The 16,622-nt window shown below is 39.7% G+C and overlaps 2 protein-coding genes across 2 annotated transcripts; one reads left to right on the top strand and one right to left on the bottom strand.

The window, feature by feature from the left end:
• The first annotated feature begins 216 nt into the window (after positions 1-216).
• Positions 217-3,536, top strand: APO3 (APO RNA-binding protein (DUF794)). Its single transcript, XM_077353846.1, has 2 exons — positions 217-1,337; positions 2,271-3,536. The coding sequence occupies exons 1-2, from the start codon at positions 997-999 to the stop codon at positions 3,163-3,165; spliced, it is 1,236 nt and encodes a 411-aa protein (XP_077209961.1). The 5' UTR covers positions 217-996; the 3' UTR covers positions 3,166-3,536.
• A 5,379-nt stretch (positions 3,537-8,915) lies between these two features.
• Positions 8,916-15,235, bottom strand: ATMAK3 (Acyl-CoA N-acyltransferases (NAT) superfamily protein). Its single transcript, XM_077356002.1, has 4 exons — positions 14,998-15,235; positions 14,302-14,422; positions 11,362-11,417; positions 8,916-9,372 (listed from the first exon to the last, which is right to left on the bottom strand). The coding sequence occupies exons 1-4, from the start codon at positions 15,184-15,186 to the stop codon at positions 9,139-9,141; spliced, it is 600 nt and encodes a 199-aa protein (XP_077212117.1). The 5' UTR covers positions 15,187-15,235; the 3' UTR covers positions 8,916-9,138.
• Between the last annotated feature and the right edge of the window lie 1,387 nt (positions 15,236-16,622).

The raw sequence follows: 16,622 nt of genomic DNA, 5'->3' as shown, positions 1-16,622 counted from the left end.
TAATCATAAATGTCAATGCCCCAACCCAAGCTACTTAGAAGAAAAACATCAAAACACAAAAAACATGAAAGTCACAGGGACTCTAGTTGGCCACATTCGTTTCATTTGGATTTCGAGACGCCACCTTTTTTCTCCAGCCTATCAGCCAGTTCACTGGGCGATCTTCTGCGCTCAACGGTGGGTTTTAAGACACCAACCAAATCTCAAACCTCGCTACTGTATTGTTGTAGCCGCCACGGAGCGATAGAAGAATTTGAAGCCCACGCAATTGTATTGGATGAGTCCCCCATCGCTAATGTATTGCGACCTCAATTCTGCAAGGCCTAAATACTGTCATCCCATACCTCACATTGAGACGGTAGGATAGGGCCATGACTACATTTTTCCATGAAATGTGTTGATGAATGACTATGTTGGAGTTTTTATACGGTGTGTTAGCATTGTTAAAAAGTACTGTACGGCCCACTCCATAAGCTCTGATACAAATTCTTCGTTTCTTGTGCCCCAAAAATCATTTATATTAGCCCATGGTTCTATAGAAAATTTTCATAATGTGCAGTTCCTCTATAAATAGGAGGGTTTGGATCATCCTATGAAAAGATTTTTGGGCACGACCTATTTACAGTGTGCCCCAAGAAATGAACAGTTTAGATCATCCTACGAAGTGGGCATACGGTACTTTTTGAAAAAAGAAGAAGAAATACTATACTATTTGGCCACACGCACCATATAAAATTCGCCAAATATGTGAAAAGAGAAGATCATGTAGTATCTGTGCAAAAATATTTTCAACCATCTCAAAAAGTTCAAGGTGCCACTTAATCCTACTACTTGGGTACTTAGCACTATTCCAGGCAAGCTACTCAAAGGTTCTAGGTGCCGGTGAATCTTCCAGTAACTTCCTTGTTTCGTCTCTCTCAGGTATCCTTTAACCTTGAAGCCCAACTGTTTGACGAAAGGACTTAATGAAAAGAGTGTGTCTGAAGAAGGAAGGAGATGCAGAGAAGGGTAGTGTGGGAAATCACCCGGCACAACAAGAGGCTGTTACAGTTCCGATACTTTGCCTCCGATAAGGAGGAATATGCAGACGTTCCGAAACCCAGTAAGAGATGGGAACGGAAACCATATCCGACACCCATGAAAGTACTGATACGAAGAGCCAAAGAGGAGAAGGAGGCCAGGAAGGCTAACCCCTGCAAAATCCTTCAGCCCCCAGACAACGGTCTTCTCGTTTCCCAACTTGTTGAGTTAGCTCACCGAGTTAACCGAGCCAGGGAATCGCTTCTCCATGGCCTGTCCGAGCTAGTTGATGAGGTTGTTCCGGTCAAAAGATGCAGGTATGATCCAACGGCCTAGATCCTTTTGCTTTTCAAGTGCTGTTTCTCTTCTCATCTTAGTCATCTATGAGTGTCTTCTCCAAGTTTTAGGAGTTTTGGATGATATTTGCACTCCCTTATTTTAATAGTCGCACTCCATTTTTAGTTTTACTTCTAGCTTACTTCTAATATAGGTTGTCACATGTTGTTACAACTTCCAACTCTATCAATGTCCAATCGGAAAAACATTTGGAGTGCAGATATCGGCTCACATTTCATTTTTCTTGGTAGTTCTTTGAATGACTAAAATGCACCTCTAAATAATTTTATAGGCTATATTGGGCCAATTCTAATTGTGAAACATCCAACCACTCCAAAAGCTTAACCCCAATTACTCCAAAAGCTTATGCCATTGGAGAAGGGATTATTTAATTTTTTATACTTTTAACACTAATCATCTACTTGTGTACACTTTTGCAGCTCAGTCACCTCTTAATTTTATAATTCTTTGAAGGCTACTGATATTTGCACTGTCATCGTTTTAATAATTGCCCAGACTCACCTTGTCTTTTCCTTTTTGATTGGCTTCTGGGAGCTCTTTGGGTACTGTAATAGCCTTCGACAGTTGTTTAAATAATAAAAAACAAGATGAGTTAGTACAATTATCAAAACATGGTGGTGCCAACATAAGTAGCCAGCCTTGAATTCTTTTAAACTAATATAAATATGTGAATACAATTATTTTATTAATATAATTATACACTTGTTTTGATTTTTCTAATACTCAACGAATACTTGAGAATTAGGAATAGCAGTTTGAATTTCCCAATCGATTTAAGTGTAAGGTAATACAAATAAAACTTTCACTTAGCATATACTTTAATTAAATTTTTTTTTTTGTGAACATGATGTATGAAATTGTTCTAATTCAGCTTCAATTTTCTCTTTAACCAGGTTCTGCTCTGAAGTTCACATCGGCAATGTGGGTCATGAAATTCGGACATGTACAGGTCCCAAGAGCGGTTTCAGGAGCGCCACTCATGTATGGAGAAGGGGAGGTGTAGAAGATGTGGTTCACTTTCCCCTCTCCTACCACCTCCATGACAGAGTAGGAAAGCCGAGGGTCAGCCACGACGAAAGATTTCGAGTTGAAAGACTCCCCGCCATCCTTGAACTATGCATACAAGCCGGTCTAGACATTGAAGAGTACCCAACAAAGAGGAGAACAAAACCCGTGTATTGGATTGATGGTAGGATAGTAGACTTTGAAGCAGAGCGAGAAGAAACCACGATCGAAACTAGCCCAAGCCTGCCGGTTCACTCTTATGGCAGTATAGTAGATTTTGAAGTGGAGAGAGAAGAAATCACGATCGAAACTGGCCCGAGCCCACTGGGTCACTCTAATGGCAAGATAATCTCTTGCCAATTTGAGGGCGGGAAGAGCTTGAGTGTAAAGACTTTGGAGTCTTGGTTTGAGATGAGATTGGGAGCTGAGATGATAATGGAGAAATACAGTGTGAAAACTTGTGGGTATTGCCCTGAAGTTCAAGTTGGGCCAAAGGGAAACAAGGTGAGGCTGTGTAGAGCTGCAAAGCATCAGTTCAGGAATGGATTACATGCTTGGCAAGAAGCGACTATTGATGATTTGGTGGGGCCGAATTATGTGTGGCACGTGCGTGACCCGCATGGGCCCGCTTTGATCAATGAGCTCAAGAGGTATTATGGGAAGGCGCCGGCTGTTGTCGAGCTGTGTGTGCAGGCTGGAGCGCCCGTTCCTGATAAGTATCGGAGTATGATGAGATTGGATGTGGTTTCTCCTGACCGTGATGAAATTGATCTCATCGCTTGAATTTGAATTCAAATGCACAACCCCCTGCTAAATTAGAAGAGAAATGCGGCCCTAGAGATTACAATAAAGATACAATAAATCTTAGTGTTTCAAAACTTGGTGTGGGACGAAAACTTGGCCATGTTTGAAGAGTCAACTCGAGTGAGCCAATGATTGATGAGGTCACTACTCATTTAGCTTTGATGAGCCAAAAAGTGTCTTTACACTGTGATAAATCTTATTAGCAAAGTGACTGAATTGTATTCATCTTAGAGATTAGAGTTCAATTTTTTATTGTGGGATCTATTGAAGCAAAAAAAGTATAGTCTCTGTTCATTACCCCCCATTGTATCATTTGAAAACACCTTGAAAAATATCCACATTTCGAAGTACTTACCTCCGTCTTCTCAATCTCCCATGAACTTTAGCGACACCAGACCTTAAATCTTTGTGTACTGACTCCTAATCGAATTATTTTGGATTCAGAGGTGAAAGAAATACGATTATTCTTGCTTGGAATTATTGCCAAGTCATGATGCCTGTATTTCGCTTTCCGTTTGAAAGTGCACTTATCTAGTTGCGCAGCTGTATCCGAAGGGGAAACTCCCGGGCGTGCCTTAAGCAGCGAACTTTTTCGGTTCCTTGTTAGCAGGTAAGACTTCTGTTCGATTAAATACCGTCGAATGGAATGCTATGAATCCAATCCGCTTGTTTCTTTCGCGCCATATTCTAGGAGCCCAAACTATGTGATTGAATAAATCCTCCTCTATCTGTTGCGGGTCGAGGGAAATCCAGACTACTTGCTCTCTTTCTTTTCTTAATGAACCAACGAGTGAATCGGTACAAAATGTAATCGATTCATCGGCGAAGGAAAGCCCAACTCCTCGATCAAAGCTATCTCTGCTGGTCCCGTCCCCGCGAGTGAGTTTTGCTGGTCCCCCCTCTAACGAGCACGTAAGTAAACAAGTAGCTCAACCTGAGGTTCCTCAACCTTCAACCGAAAATGGACCCCCTTCAACCGAAAATGGACCCCCGGATACATAAGATCAAACCGGAAATAACCCCGATTCCTGATGCTACCCTTACCTTAGCAGTGATACAATACATGAAGGGAGAGATCTCATTTCAAAGAACCGTAGCTCACGGAGAAGATTAAGGACAGTATATCTGGGTCTAAGAAGACCCCTTTTCATAGTGCATTATGGGAGCTGCCAAAACAGCTCGCTGAATCGCGCTAACACAGAGCTCTGTCAAAAAACAGAAAGAATGATCCCCGGAGGGGTGGATGCTGTAAAAAGATAGAACAAGAGGCAAGGTAGCCACTCAGAGGGATGCGGGGATGCGGCCATCTTAGTAGCCAGAGGAAAAGAAAGCAAAAGCGATTCCCGTAGTAGCGGCGAGCGAAATGGGAGCAGCCTAAACCGTGAAAACGGGGTTGTGGGAGCGCCTTCTACTTCTAATAGGCCATGAACCAGATCAGAATCATCCTCAATGAATCCATAAGAAGTGATCCAATTTTTTTCATCGGTCGGGTCAAATTTCAAAGCTTGCGTGTCAAGGTTCCGAAGGAACTAAATAGAACAATGAAAGAGCAGCAAATAACCTTACAACAATCGTAAATGTGAAATACTCATACAAATACAAATGTGGGAGAGATCTGGTATTTCTCCCACCACCTGTCGTACTTAGCAGTGGTTTTGCCTTGCTGAGTTGCAGAAGCAATATATACTTTAGCTTCTTTTGGGAAATGTTCATAACAAAGTTGGGCATTAAAAGTCAAAACGATTCTTTAGATTCTCGAAGAACTGAGAGAAAGAGGGAAGCCTCGCCTGGACTCCCACGGGGGGCAGCAGTGGGGAATCTTGGGCAATGGGCGAAAGCCCGATCCAGCAATATCGCGTGAGTGAAGAAGGGCAATGCCCGCTTGTAAAGCTCGGGGGCTATGGGAGTCGAACCCAATTCTTCCCCTATCTCTTAAAGCCCTCCACGAATCAATGACGACTAGCCACGACCCTACTTACTCTAATATAATGTTTTGGTTGGTAGTGGTGAAGGCGCCGCCTATTATACCAAAAGGGCTTCGATCCGAAGGCGTCACTCTTCATTTGTTCCCTCGGAGCGGAATTTTTAGATGTCGTCTCCCTACTCTTCTCTTCCGCCTTCACTGAAGTCTTTGGTCTCAGTGAAGGCTCCTTCTGTAGACTTCCCCACTCATGCGGATCAATCTATCATCCACCTGACGTAACCCCTATGCCACATAATGGATAGACCTCCTAAAAAAAAGGCGTGTGTAGAAATAAGAATTGAATACAGTACTTGAAATAGTAGTTGCATTCTGGGGATCGTCACTGCGGTGAGGATGAAATCGTGATGATTTACACTGATAGTGCCACTATCACATGAGCTGCGGTCAAGGTATAACATGCGGATGGTGATGTGAACATGGTCACTCTCTTCCCCCATGGGCTCCACCGAAGCCTATCAGAACTGTGTCAAGACCATCATGAGAGAGAGAGAGAGAGAGAGAGAGAGAGAGAGAGAGAGACTCCAAATAACCAAGTAGTATATGGTTGAGGAAGTTGAGATGCATTGCCAAGACAATCAAAAGCAAAACAATCGAACATTGTACAAAGGAAAGAAGAAGATTAAATGCACCTGATCCACTGTACCATTGGTTAAGCCCAGAACAAATGGTTCAAAAAACTCGAAATCAACTGATTTTTGCTCCTCCTCAGAAGTTCATCATGGCTGAAACCAGGAAAAAAAATGCTCTTGATGAGCAAAATCTTCCAATTTAAATGAAATATAGTAGAAATAACAAACAATTTCCACATTTTACATGACCAAACTCCTTTTGTTCTTTCTTGATTAAGAAAGCCAAGGAAGCAGATCAGGCTAACGGCATCACCTTATGGAAGTTTCTTTTCCTTGCAGAACACTTTCCAGCTGCTCCAGGAATAACTGAAAGATTATGCTTTTATGGATCAGAAAATACAAAATTTCAGAAAAAAGTTATTGTAAATGGTTTCAACATGGTAAACCATTCAGACAAAAATATTCTTGAGAGTGGTTGTGTTTCTACATGGGGCACCGACAACTACCATTTCATATTGAGATGTGAAATATGCTTGTCATTTTTAGCGTACACTTTGGAAGAAGCTAGGGACTCGGTTACAATATTCTAGAACTGCATATACTCAAACTAATGGGCAGACAGAGATAGTTAATAGAATCTTCGGGAGTCTACTTCATTGTGTTAACAGGCTATCATAGGAAGACATGGGATTCAATTACAATAACGATGTTAACAAATCTAACAAGAAGACTCCATTCGCAGTTGCATATGGTCACACATGTGGTTGATTTGGTTTCACTACCTCAAGATACTCGAGTTGGCGACAATGGCGAAGCCTAATTAAGTTGCTCATATAGGCACATCAATGAGGAGGTATGAACAACTATTACTAAGAATAATGAGCTATACCACATGGCATGCATCAATGGTTTTAAATTTTGACCGAAATCCGAAATCGTTCCGAAATTTCGTTAAAATACTGTTTTTAATTTGTTTACCGAATTTCAGCCGAAATCTCGGTTTCGGCCGAGTCCGAAACCGAAACCAAAACTGAGTTTTAAAACCATGCACGCAACATAAGTGGAAAGCAAGACAGATTGATCCATGTAAGGTTGTTAAGAAGATCAGCTAAAACACATGCGGAGTTCACTTGGCAGATCATCTTCAGATCAGCCCGACTTTCAACATGTTTCACTTATGATTTATATGGGCTTGATGATGATGATAAGGCAGAGGATAACAGACAATGGGAAGGGAAACTACCTAAGAAGTCTATGGATATAGTTGAAGATACATTGGGTATAAAAGGAGACGTGTTACAGGCGTTGCAACCAATATTGAATCTACCTCGTCAAGTGGTTGGGCAGGCCTAGAAGCAAAAGTACCTGGATGAGTGAAGATTAGTTAAAGCGGCTGGACCTTGTTACTTATGGACAATTACAGTACATTTTCTCGTCAGAGTTGAGCTTTTTTTGTCTAGGTGGATTGATGCAGGAGCATACCTTGGATCTCATGAAGAAGGCCTAAAGAAGTTCTTTTATTTTGGATCTCAGTTATGGGAGTTACTTGGCTTGTCATCATTTTCCTAGACTTATGTTTTATTGGTTGTTGCTGAAGTGGTGAAGACCATCACACCACTTCATAACTTCAGTTAATCAAGTTATAAGTTATAGGTGTGGGCCCTATCACTTAAAGTGAAATTTAATTAAGTAGTTTGTTTTTATTTGGAAGGCAAGGTGAGTTAGTGAAATTATTAAAACATGGTAGTGCGAATATTAGTAGCCTAAAAAAAATAAAAAATTTACCGCAGAAACCCCAACGGCCAACATCGTTTTAGCATTTTGCCGTTGGATCAAATATCAAGGGTGGTACTTCTATCGTATATACGCCCATTTTTGGTATAATTTCTCGAGGAAAAGATAGCTTAATGAGAAGCTTGACTTAGGCCCAACTATGCAATATCCACATGACCCAAAATAATTCACAAGTGTCAGTTAGAACCTTCTAAGTCCGGACATTCTTAATAGCATAGTTAGCAAAACTTCGTTTTAAACTGCATTTTGTAGGTTGTCTGATACTTTATTTAGAACTTTTTACGACAAAAATATCTGGGAAATGATAAATGCGCCCCTTTTTGTATCTCCATTTTGTTTAGGAACACGTAAATATATTTTTTTTTACCAATTTTCCAATTTTACCGCTGCTACATTTTGTAAACAACAAAAGTTTAAGCGTACTGAACATGTTTTCTCGTGTTTTCATTTATTTGATCGTTTTTTACTACGGTTTTTTAGCCAATACCCTTTTTTGAGACCATATCAAACTCAAAATTTCCACGTTCCATTTTTTTTGCAGTATCACGTTTTGCTAATTATGGTTTGAACATTACTACTAACAAGAGCTCTATTGCAACAAAATCTATAGTTCACTTTACTTGTTTTCACACCAAGTACCAATAACAATAACGAAAGTTAATGTGTAGTGGTAAAACATAAGGGAAATGATAAATGCGCTCCTTTTCATCACTTGGGACACCCAGCTACAGTGTATCTATCTATGCCTCCAAAGGGGCTATGTACTTCACATTTGAAAGAATGAAGTGACCTGATTGCCACGTACAATGCTGCTGGGTGTCCCAAGTGATGAAAAGGGGCGCATTTATCATCTCCCAAAAATAAATGGTAGTGAAGTGGAAGTTAAGTGAATTTCCCATTGGCTGCCCTTGTCTAGGGAAACTACAATGGAAGTTTGGATTGAAATTGTGTGTCATTATCAAAACTGATGGTAGCATGATAGCATCGAAAGTGGAGAAAGCAGGTCCCATCATCATTGGCTGACCTTGGTTAACCTTTTTTTTTTTACCAAAAAGGTAATTGGAAGCTTGGAAGTTGGAACCAACCCTGATCAAATTTTATTTACGGGATTTACTAGGGACCATCGCAGTAAGGCATTTCACAGCTGGCTGTTGCATGTGAGAGCAGCTACCTCACATGCAACAACCAGCGGCAAAATGCCTTCCAATGGTCCCTAGCAAATCCCTCTATTTAACCATAATATCATTTCCCTCTCCCTCTAAATCGTGGAAAGAAAATAATTTCCATCATAAATGTTTTTCTTGCAATCCAAACAGGGCCAGCGAAACCAACAGACTTCAACTTTCACTGCTCCTTAGCAAAACATAAACGAGACACATATATAAAGAACTAAAGAAAATAAATAAAATCTGAATCAGAGATACACTAAATACTCACTGAAAAGCCAACTTAAGCCTGGCCATAAAATAATCAACAACATAGGATGCTGTGCAAATGATGGGTTTACCCTTTTCCTCTTTTCTTATTTTTATAGTCAAAAGAAAAATAGAAAAAAGAGCAAAGTTAGGATCTAAAGTCCGAACAGAAATAACATGTGATCTTCAGTTAGAAGCCATGATAGTGCTGCGAACAACCTTCTTGCATGTGGTGATCGTGGTGGCAATGGTCATAGTCTTCGAGCAAGGAGGGGTTTAGTTCGGGGCGAGGGAACAATAGCTTAAGGCGGAAAGCATCAACTCCATTTAAGTAGTAACGGAAGAGTCTCTTCGCCCTGATAAATCCAAGCCGGCCATATAAAGCAAGGGCTCCCTTGTTTGTCACCTCTGCTTCCAACGTTACCTGCACAGGAGAAAACAACAATTGCGATTAAAGACGATGCACTCTTTTCTTTTCTTTTCATTCTTTGAATGGTAGAATATTTCATTGAAAATCAAAGCAGACCAAAATGTTCATTACAAGAATAAAAAACAGAGGAAAACACAAAGTTACTGTTAAAGTATAAAAGATAAATAACGCCTTTCTCCAACAGCTTAAGCTATTGGAGAAGTTGGTAAGTTGACATGGTATCAGAGCCAAAGGTCTCGAGTTCAAACCTCCCGAATAGCAAAAATCCACATGCGATGGTCGGCCCAAAGTGGGACCACATGTGCCACGTGTTTGCCAAGTGGGCCACACGTGCGGGGGAGTGTTAAAGTATAAAAGATAAATAATGCCTTTCTCCAACAGCATAAGCTATTGGAGAAGTTGGTGAGTTAACAGTTACATCCCAAAACTAACGAGAAAGGCAAGAACATCAAGGGGGGAGAAAATCAAATAACTCCAAGACCTCCCTCAAAACACCATACCTAGCTAACCTATCGGCAAAACCATTTGCCGACCGCCTAACATGAGACTGACCGGGTAGCATCCCCAATTGTATCTAGAATCTCTTCAAAAAAGTTGGCGAATCTCCACGGGTATGGATGTGAACCCCTAAGCCATCTAATGATATTAAGCAAGTCCCCTCCTTCCACGATGACGTTCTCAAAGTGCACATTAGTGATAAGCTTAATTCCTTGATGGGTGGCACGATGACTTTCAAAGATGATGCACTCTCACCAATCAAGAAAACATTTTGGGATCTGCTTCCCAATTTGTAGAAGTCCAGCAGAAAGGATGTTGGAAACACCGAATGAACTTGGACAGAGGATAAGAGTTCCACTGAATCAATAAGAGTGAGCTGTGAGCAAAACCATCCCCATCAAATAATAGCGCATAGTTTGAGAGATATTGGCCATTACACTAATATGGATCTAGAATGGAAAACATTTGTGGTCTAGAACTACAAGGGGAGAATGGCTAACTAAATTGGCTGAGAGATTAGCTTCTGCATAAAAAAAGTTGAAGGGGGAAACAAGATTGCAGCGATGCCTTTTGGAAGAGGTGAGTTCACCCATTTAGTAATTCAATGATATTGCATGGTTTCATATGTGAAGTTTTTGTTCATATTATGTTCTCTTCACCGTAATTACATGTTCATTTTGACATATGAAGGACCCGGATAAGGATATGGATATGGACAAGGACACGGGAACGGAGATAAGACACTAACATTTTTCAAAATGTAGGATCCGGATGTGGGTAGACACGAGACACGACATCTATAAATAAAATATCATAAAACTTGACTAGATTTAACTTGGACAATGGAACTAATAATAAATTTTAAATAAGATAAGTAAGATTTACATATTCAAAATTATAATTGCAAAATATGCATCACTAACAAACAAAAAGCATGATTGTCAATTTGAAGAGGGTGACGTAACATATTTGAATGGATGATTGTCAATTTGAAGAGGGTGACATAACATATTTGAATGGATGATTGTCAATTTGAAGAGGGTGACATACTTGAATGGCAGTTGTTTTGATCAACAAAAGTATCCATGGAGTATATCATATGAGTATTGATATCACATTGTATCCGACAAAATATACTGGGTTGTTGCATAAAAAAGCAGAAAAATGATTCAGAGATGTCCACGACAACTCGGACAATTCATACAGAAAGATGATTTGCGCTGGATGATATTCATGATGACCCCCCCCCACAAAGCATTACTTAGAAACCATGTTTGTGAGGAAAATGTACAAAGGCCACTCCTCAAACTCACCTTGTGGTTCCAAACTTTGAGGAAAATGAAAGAACAAAAAGAGGAAGGAAAGCTACAAGCATCCAGACCTCATCACACAGAAAGGTTTAGATTTCGTTACAATATATCAAATCAGAACGAATTCAAAAATGTCTCACCATTCGAAGTTGAAAGCTTTACAATGTTGACGTACCTCTTCACAACCTGACTCTCTCATCACTTCAATAGATCTAGTAACGAGTTCTGTAGCTGCAACATCAAAATATTTAAACATAAATTGCAAGAACCTGTCAAAATCCTCATATCCATCACATGGTACATGAATTGTTACAAGGAAAGATGTTCAAATCAAGTAACTTTTTGCTCAAAATCTTATCATAGACATTTTTTGATGAATATTACTAGCTTTATATGAAAAAAAAGGCAGAGATGCAATGAAACTGAAATACACAAGGGGCAGATGCTGCCCGTCTACTAAAATATCTCTAATAACCCCCTCCTTGGCCAACGAATCAGCAATATCACTTTGGCCTCTCTTAATACGTGACAGGAAGACATACTCCTCTCTCTACTAAGGCTGCCCATCTCATTGATAATGTGGCCGAACTGCCATGGCCCCTAGCACTTTTAAGTTTAAAGAAACCCAATTCTCTGAATTTTGAGAGTCCCCTTCCACAATGAAAGCACCCCCAAATTTTTGAAAAAAGATGCAAAGGCAAGCAAGAGGCAACCTCACCTCGTCCTTATTGGAGTCTGCAACTTCAATCGGATCAGAAAAGGCACATCTAAGGATTCTTCGCCTATCTACTTGCGATGATTTCCTTCCACTTCAGGAAGAAAGTCTAGGATTGAAAAGCCCTAAACTATTCCTTCACCATTCGAAACCCCTAATTTCCCCTTTCACCATTCGAAACCCAAAACCCTAAATCTAACCTTTGAAACTATAAAGCCTGAGTCTCATCCATTGAAAATACAAACACCAAATCCCTTTAAAACCCAAAACCCTACATTACACTCTTTGGAAACCCAATACCTTAATTTTATCAGTGATTATTTTATCAGTGATTATATTATTATCGACGAAACCAAAGCAGGAGTAAATGCTAAATTAGAGTTATGGAGAACTACTTTGGAATCTAAAAGTTTTAGACTGAGTAGGACTAAGACAGAATATATGGAATAGGACTAAGACAGAATATATGGAATGCAACTTTAGTAATGTAAGGAGGCAGGACGAGGACGTAGTAAATATGAGTTGACAGGAGGTACCTAAGAGGGATATATTTCGATATCTGGGTTCAATTCTACATCAGGAAGGAGAGATTGAAGAGGATGTTAACCACAGAATAAGAGCAGGTTGGTTGAAGTGGAAGCTTGGCTCAGGAGTTCTGTACGACCGTAAAATCCCTACCAAGTTGAAGGGAAAGTTTTATAAGACAGCTGTGAGGCCAGCCATGTTGTACGGCTCAGAATGTTGGGCCACCAAAAAGAAGGATGTGCATAAGATGTGTAGCGGAGATGTGAATGCTTAGATGGATGTGCGGCCACAAAAGGTTAGATATAATTAAAAATGAAGACATTCGTAAAAAGGTGGGCGTGGCTCCAAACGAGGAGAAGATGAGAGAGCACCGCTTAAGATGGTTTGGACATATCCAACGTAGGCCTTTGGATGCTCCGGTGAGAAGAGGTGTCTCGTGCCAAATTGAGGGAGTAAAAAGAGGTAGGGGTAGACCGAAAATAACATGGGTAGAAACAGTGAGGAAAGACTTGATAGCTACGAACATAACAGAGAACATAACCTGGGATAGGATAGAATGGAAGAAAATGATCCATGTAGAAGAACCCAACTAGAACCAGGATTAGAGCCGGGTAGATCCCTTTTACCTTCTTCATGAATTTTTTTTCTAAAGGATTCATTTAGCCGACCCCAACTAGCTTGGGACAAAGGCTTTGTTGAGTTGAGTTGAGTTGAGATTATTACAGCCAATAAAGATTGGCCACTAAATAAGCTAGATGGTAAGAATATCTTTCTACGGTTTGAAACAGTCTCCTCGTGCTTGGTTTCAAAAATCAGCATCAGTTTATCACAAAGAAGTTATGTCATTGATATCTTGTCAGAGACTCGTATGTTAAGAACAAAGCCAATTGATATGCCTATAGATCCTAATGTAAAATAATTAAAAAACAATGGTGATTTGTATAAGAACCTCGATAGATATCATCGTCTTGTTAGACGACTCATTTACCAAAAGTGAAGTATGGTGACTATATCCAAATTCACAGCAGGAGTTTCATTAAGATTAATAGTTTAGGCATTGTCTAGAGCTCTTTTGCAAGAAAATCAAGGAACAAGTCTCAATGCCCTCCAAGTTGAGCACCCATTTCAAAATAACATTGAGAAGGAAATCTAGTTCTCCAAACTTTAATGCATTAGTGAGCGGGAAAAAGATGTCGCAGTTGTGAGTTTTGCATAGAGAAAACCGCATACAGCAATACAGAATTACAGATAATATGATACTCATGAACCGCAATATAAAGACAATTGATTAGGCTTCTATTACAGAAGAAAGGATACATGAAAAAAGCATGGGATTAAAACCTCTGTTCCTGTCAGTTTCCACATGTTAAGAAGAAATCTACATCATTAACGTGCCAATCTACTGATAATGCAAATTATAAGGCAATAATTTTCAAAGGAATGATACTATGAGACTTTTCATCCAGTCAGCTCTACTGTTGAAATATCAAAGACTAAAAAATAAACGCATTGACATTCAAAATTTAGAGCAGTGCTCACATTCAAGTCCCTAATCTGATTGCTAGATTTGTTAGATGAGCACAATTGTTAGTATATCCCATCTCCATTGTGGAAAACAAACTGGTGGGCACATCTTAGAAGTGTCTCATAGAGGTGTATTTCACAGTATCATCCCCCCAACCAAAATAATCCTATTGTTCATTCAAGATTGCATCCACTGACTGTTTCTTTTCTTCTCATCATTCAACAGAACTCTACTTTCAATTGATCAAAAAATTTAGAAAAATCAAAATTATATCAGAAACCACAAAAAACAATGGACACCCAACTAAAGTCAATGAAGTAAATAACAAAAAAATGACACAAATATCTCACCAATTCCTTTTCCTCTATAGGGTTTGATCACCACAAGCATTGCAATGTAACCCCTAAATGTGTTTCGATGCTCCCCCATCTTGCACACGACGGTTCCCACACAGTTACCGTTGTGGAATGCCTGAAATCACACATGAACACAAACCCAGTTACTAAAAAAAATACTTTTTTTGAATGGTCACTAAAAAAAAGTTTTACAATCCTCTAACCTATTCGACCACAATCCATGACTTTAGGGAAACTAGAGAATAAGATATGATTTTGTGCACTGACAGAGTTGAAGTTTAAGGATCTAATAGGCGATTTAATCCTGTGATTAATCTTTAGGATTGGACTTAGAATAAGTGATTTTGGATAAAAGCACTAAAAACAAAATTAAAACTATAAAACGTGCATCCAATTTGATAAAAGAAAAAGAAACAGCAAATCGATAACAAATATAAAAACCTAATCGTGCTCTTCAATTTTACTGCAGTTGTTGAGTTATTAAGGAATCCGAGCAAATAGAGAGAAGAAACCTAGAATGAAAGAAAAACCCTAGCTATATAAGCGAGAGATTGAGAGAGTTATTATAAAACCTAGGTGTGTTATTCGATTGTGCTGCTGTTCTCGAATTAGAGAGAGATTCGGAACAAATAGAGAAAAACCCTAGCTATATAAGAGAGAGAGAGGGGGGGGGGGGGAATTAGGGTTAACCAGGAAAGAGAGCTGAGGCCAGAGATAGACGAAGTAACGATAGGTGAAAATGGAGTAGGGCTCGCTGAGCTCCTGGTCCACAAGGCGCATGATAAGGGGTAGGTGATGTTCACCCCCGTAGCTCTCGTACGATATTTCAGATGCTGATATTGATAATTCCACTACCCCCTCTCCTCCTTCCTCCTCCATCTCTCTCTCTCTCTCTCTCTCTCTGATAGACTGTGCGTGAGAATAGAGAGAGGTTAACGAGTTAGATACAAAAGAGAACGACTAGGCTGAAAATCACTTTCACGATCAACGGTTAGAGGGAATTTTTAGGGCCATGGGGGGTCATATATGTGAAATCAGGACCGTTGGTCTTGTAGACATGGTCTTCGGTCTCCGACGGGCATTGGACTAAACATAGGTTAGATTTTAAGGACAACAAAAATCAATGATTTAGCTATTAAGAGAAAACTCTAAACATGCTTGACATATGAAGGGCCTAGATCAAGACTTATGCTTCGTGTGTAAAAAAAGTACACACTATTAGAAAAACTCCCCCCCTCCAGACTTTTACATAAAATTCCTACAATCCAAACAAGGCCCAAGCATCTTCAAGGAAGGAGCAATACCAAATCAGAAAGCCCAGAGGAAAGCGGAAGTGGTTATCTTTGTCTTGAACCTTCTTTCTAGGGTTACAAGCTTCGTACTCACGAGTGGAGATGGTCCAAACAAGATACCGAAAGAAAGGAACAAAGGAAATAAAACTACATATCGGGGAGGGAAAAGTCGAAGATTTCTAAACCTGCTCTGGCCACTCCTATCCGGGCTAAATGGCCTACTTCCGAGTTGGCCAATCTTGTGAAACAACCAATTACTCCAAAAGGTTAAGCTGGTGTTATTAAATCTTTTACACTTAAAACTCTCCACTCACATGGGGCTCCTATTTTTTAGGTTTGGCCTACACATGTGGCTCCTCTTTTGGGTTATGCCATTGCATGTGGATTTTTACTATCAAGGAAGTTTGAACCGAGGACCTTTTCTTTGATGCCATGTGAAACACCAATTACTCGAAAAGCTTAAGCTGTTGAAGAAGGTGTTATTAAATCTTTTATACTTTAACAAATCTCCTAACATGCTGATTGCAAGGAAAGGAATATAGTAGTAGAAAGAATATAAATTTCCATTTCTTTACTTTCCTTGTGCTCTTGATTTGAGAGGAAAGTAAAACAGTACAAAATGGGTTGCATTTGGAAAATTTAGAGCCAACAATGGCTACCATGTGAATGGTAAGTGGCACCCAGCCAAAAATGAAAGGAATTGAAAAATGTGTCCTATTTTGATTTTCCAACATTTTGGTGCATCCAGATGGGCATCCAAACCGACCCTAATGGAATATATATGGATTTTGGTACCTCCCAGCCTTGGCAGGAATGGGTACCCTAGGCGTGGCATGAATGTCATTGCAATGCAAATGAATATTTGAAGTTAAAATACATGTCAGATGGTACCATCAACTGACACAATTAAGGCACGACTTCTAGCCAAAGGATATGATCAGTAAGCATGAATTGATTTGTATGATACATTTAGTCCTATTTGATGGTTATATATTGTCCCTATTTATTTAGAGAAATTATATG

This window comes from Tasmannia lanceolata, unplaced genomic scaffold (assembly GCF_043159265.1).
Source record: "Tasmannia lanceolata isolate RefF3 unplaced genomic scaffold, GAP_Taslan_0.1 ptg000015l, whole genome shotgun sequence".
In the NCBI taxonomy this organism is placed as follows: domain Eukaryota; kingdom Viridiplantae; phylum Streptophyta; class Magnoliopsida; order Canellales; family Winteraceae; genus Tasmannia; species Tasmannia lanceolata.
The sequence above is the reverse complement of the archived record's forward strand: the minus strand, read 5'-3'. Positions and strand labels throughout refer to the sequence as shown.

What these genes read in the sequence shown, in the direction of transcription:
- APO3 (XM_077353846.1), top strand. Translation starts at nt 997, where the DNA reads ATGCAGAGAAGGGTAGTGTGGGAAATCACCCGGCACAACAAGAGGCTG. An exon ending in GTTCCGGTCAAAAGATGCAG is followed by an intron (nt 1,338 to 2,270) that starts GTATGATCCAAC and finishes CTCTTTAACCAG; the next exon opens with GTTCTGCTCTGAAGTTCACA.
- ATMAK3 (XM_077356002.1), bottom strand. Translation starts at nt 15,186, where the DNA reads ATGGAGGAGGAAGGAGGAGAGGGGGTAGTGGAATTATCAATATCAGCA. An exon ending in CTATAGAGGAAAAGGAATTG is followed by an intron (nt 11,418 to 14,301) that starts GTGAGATATTTG and finishes TTGATGTTGCAG; the next exon opens with CTACAGAACTCGTTACTAGA. An exon ending in GAGAGTCAGGTTGTGAAGAG is followed by an intron (nt 9,373 to 11,361) that starts GTACGTCAACAT and finishes TCTCCTGTGCAG; the next exon opens with GTAACGTTGGAAGCAGAGGT.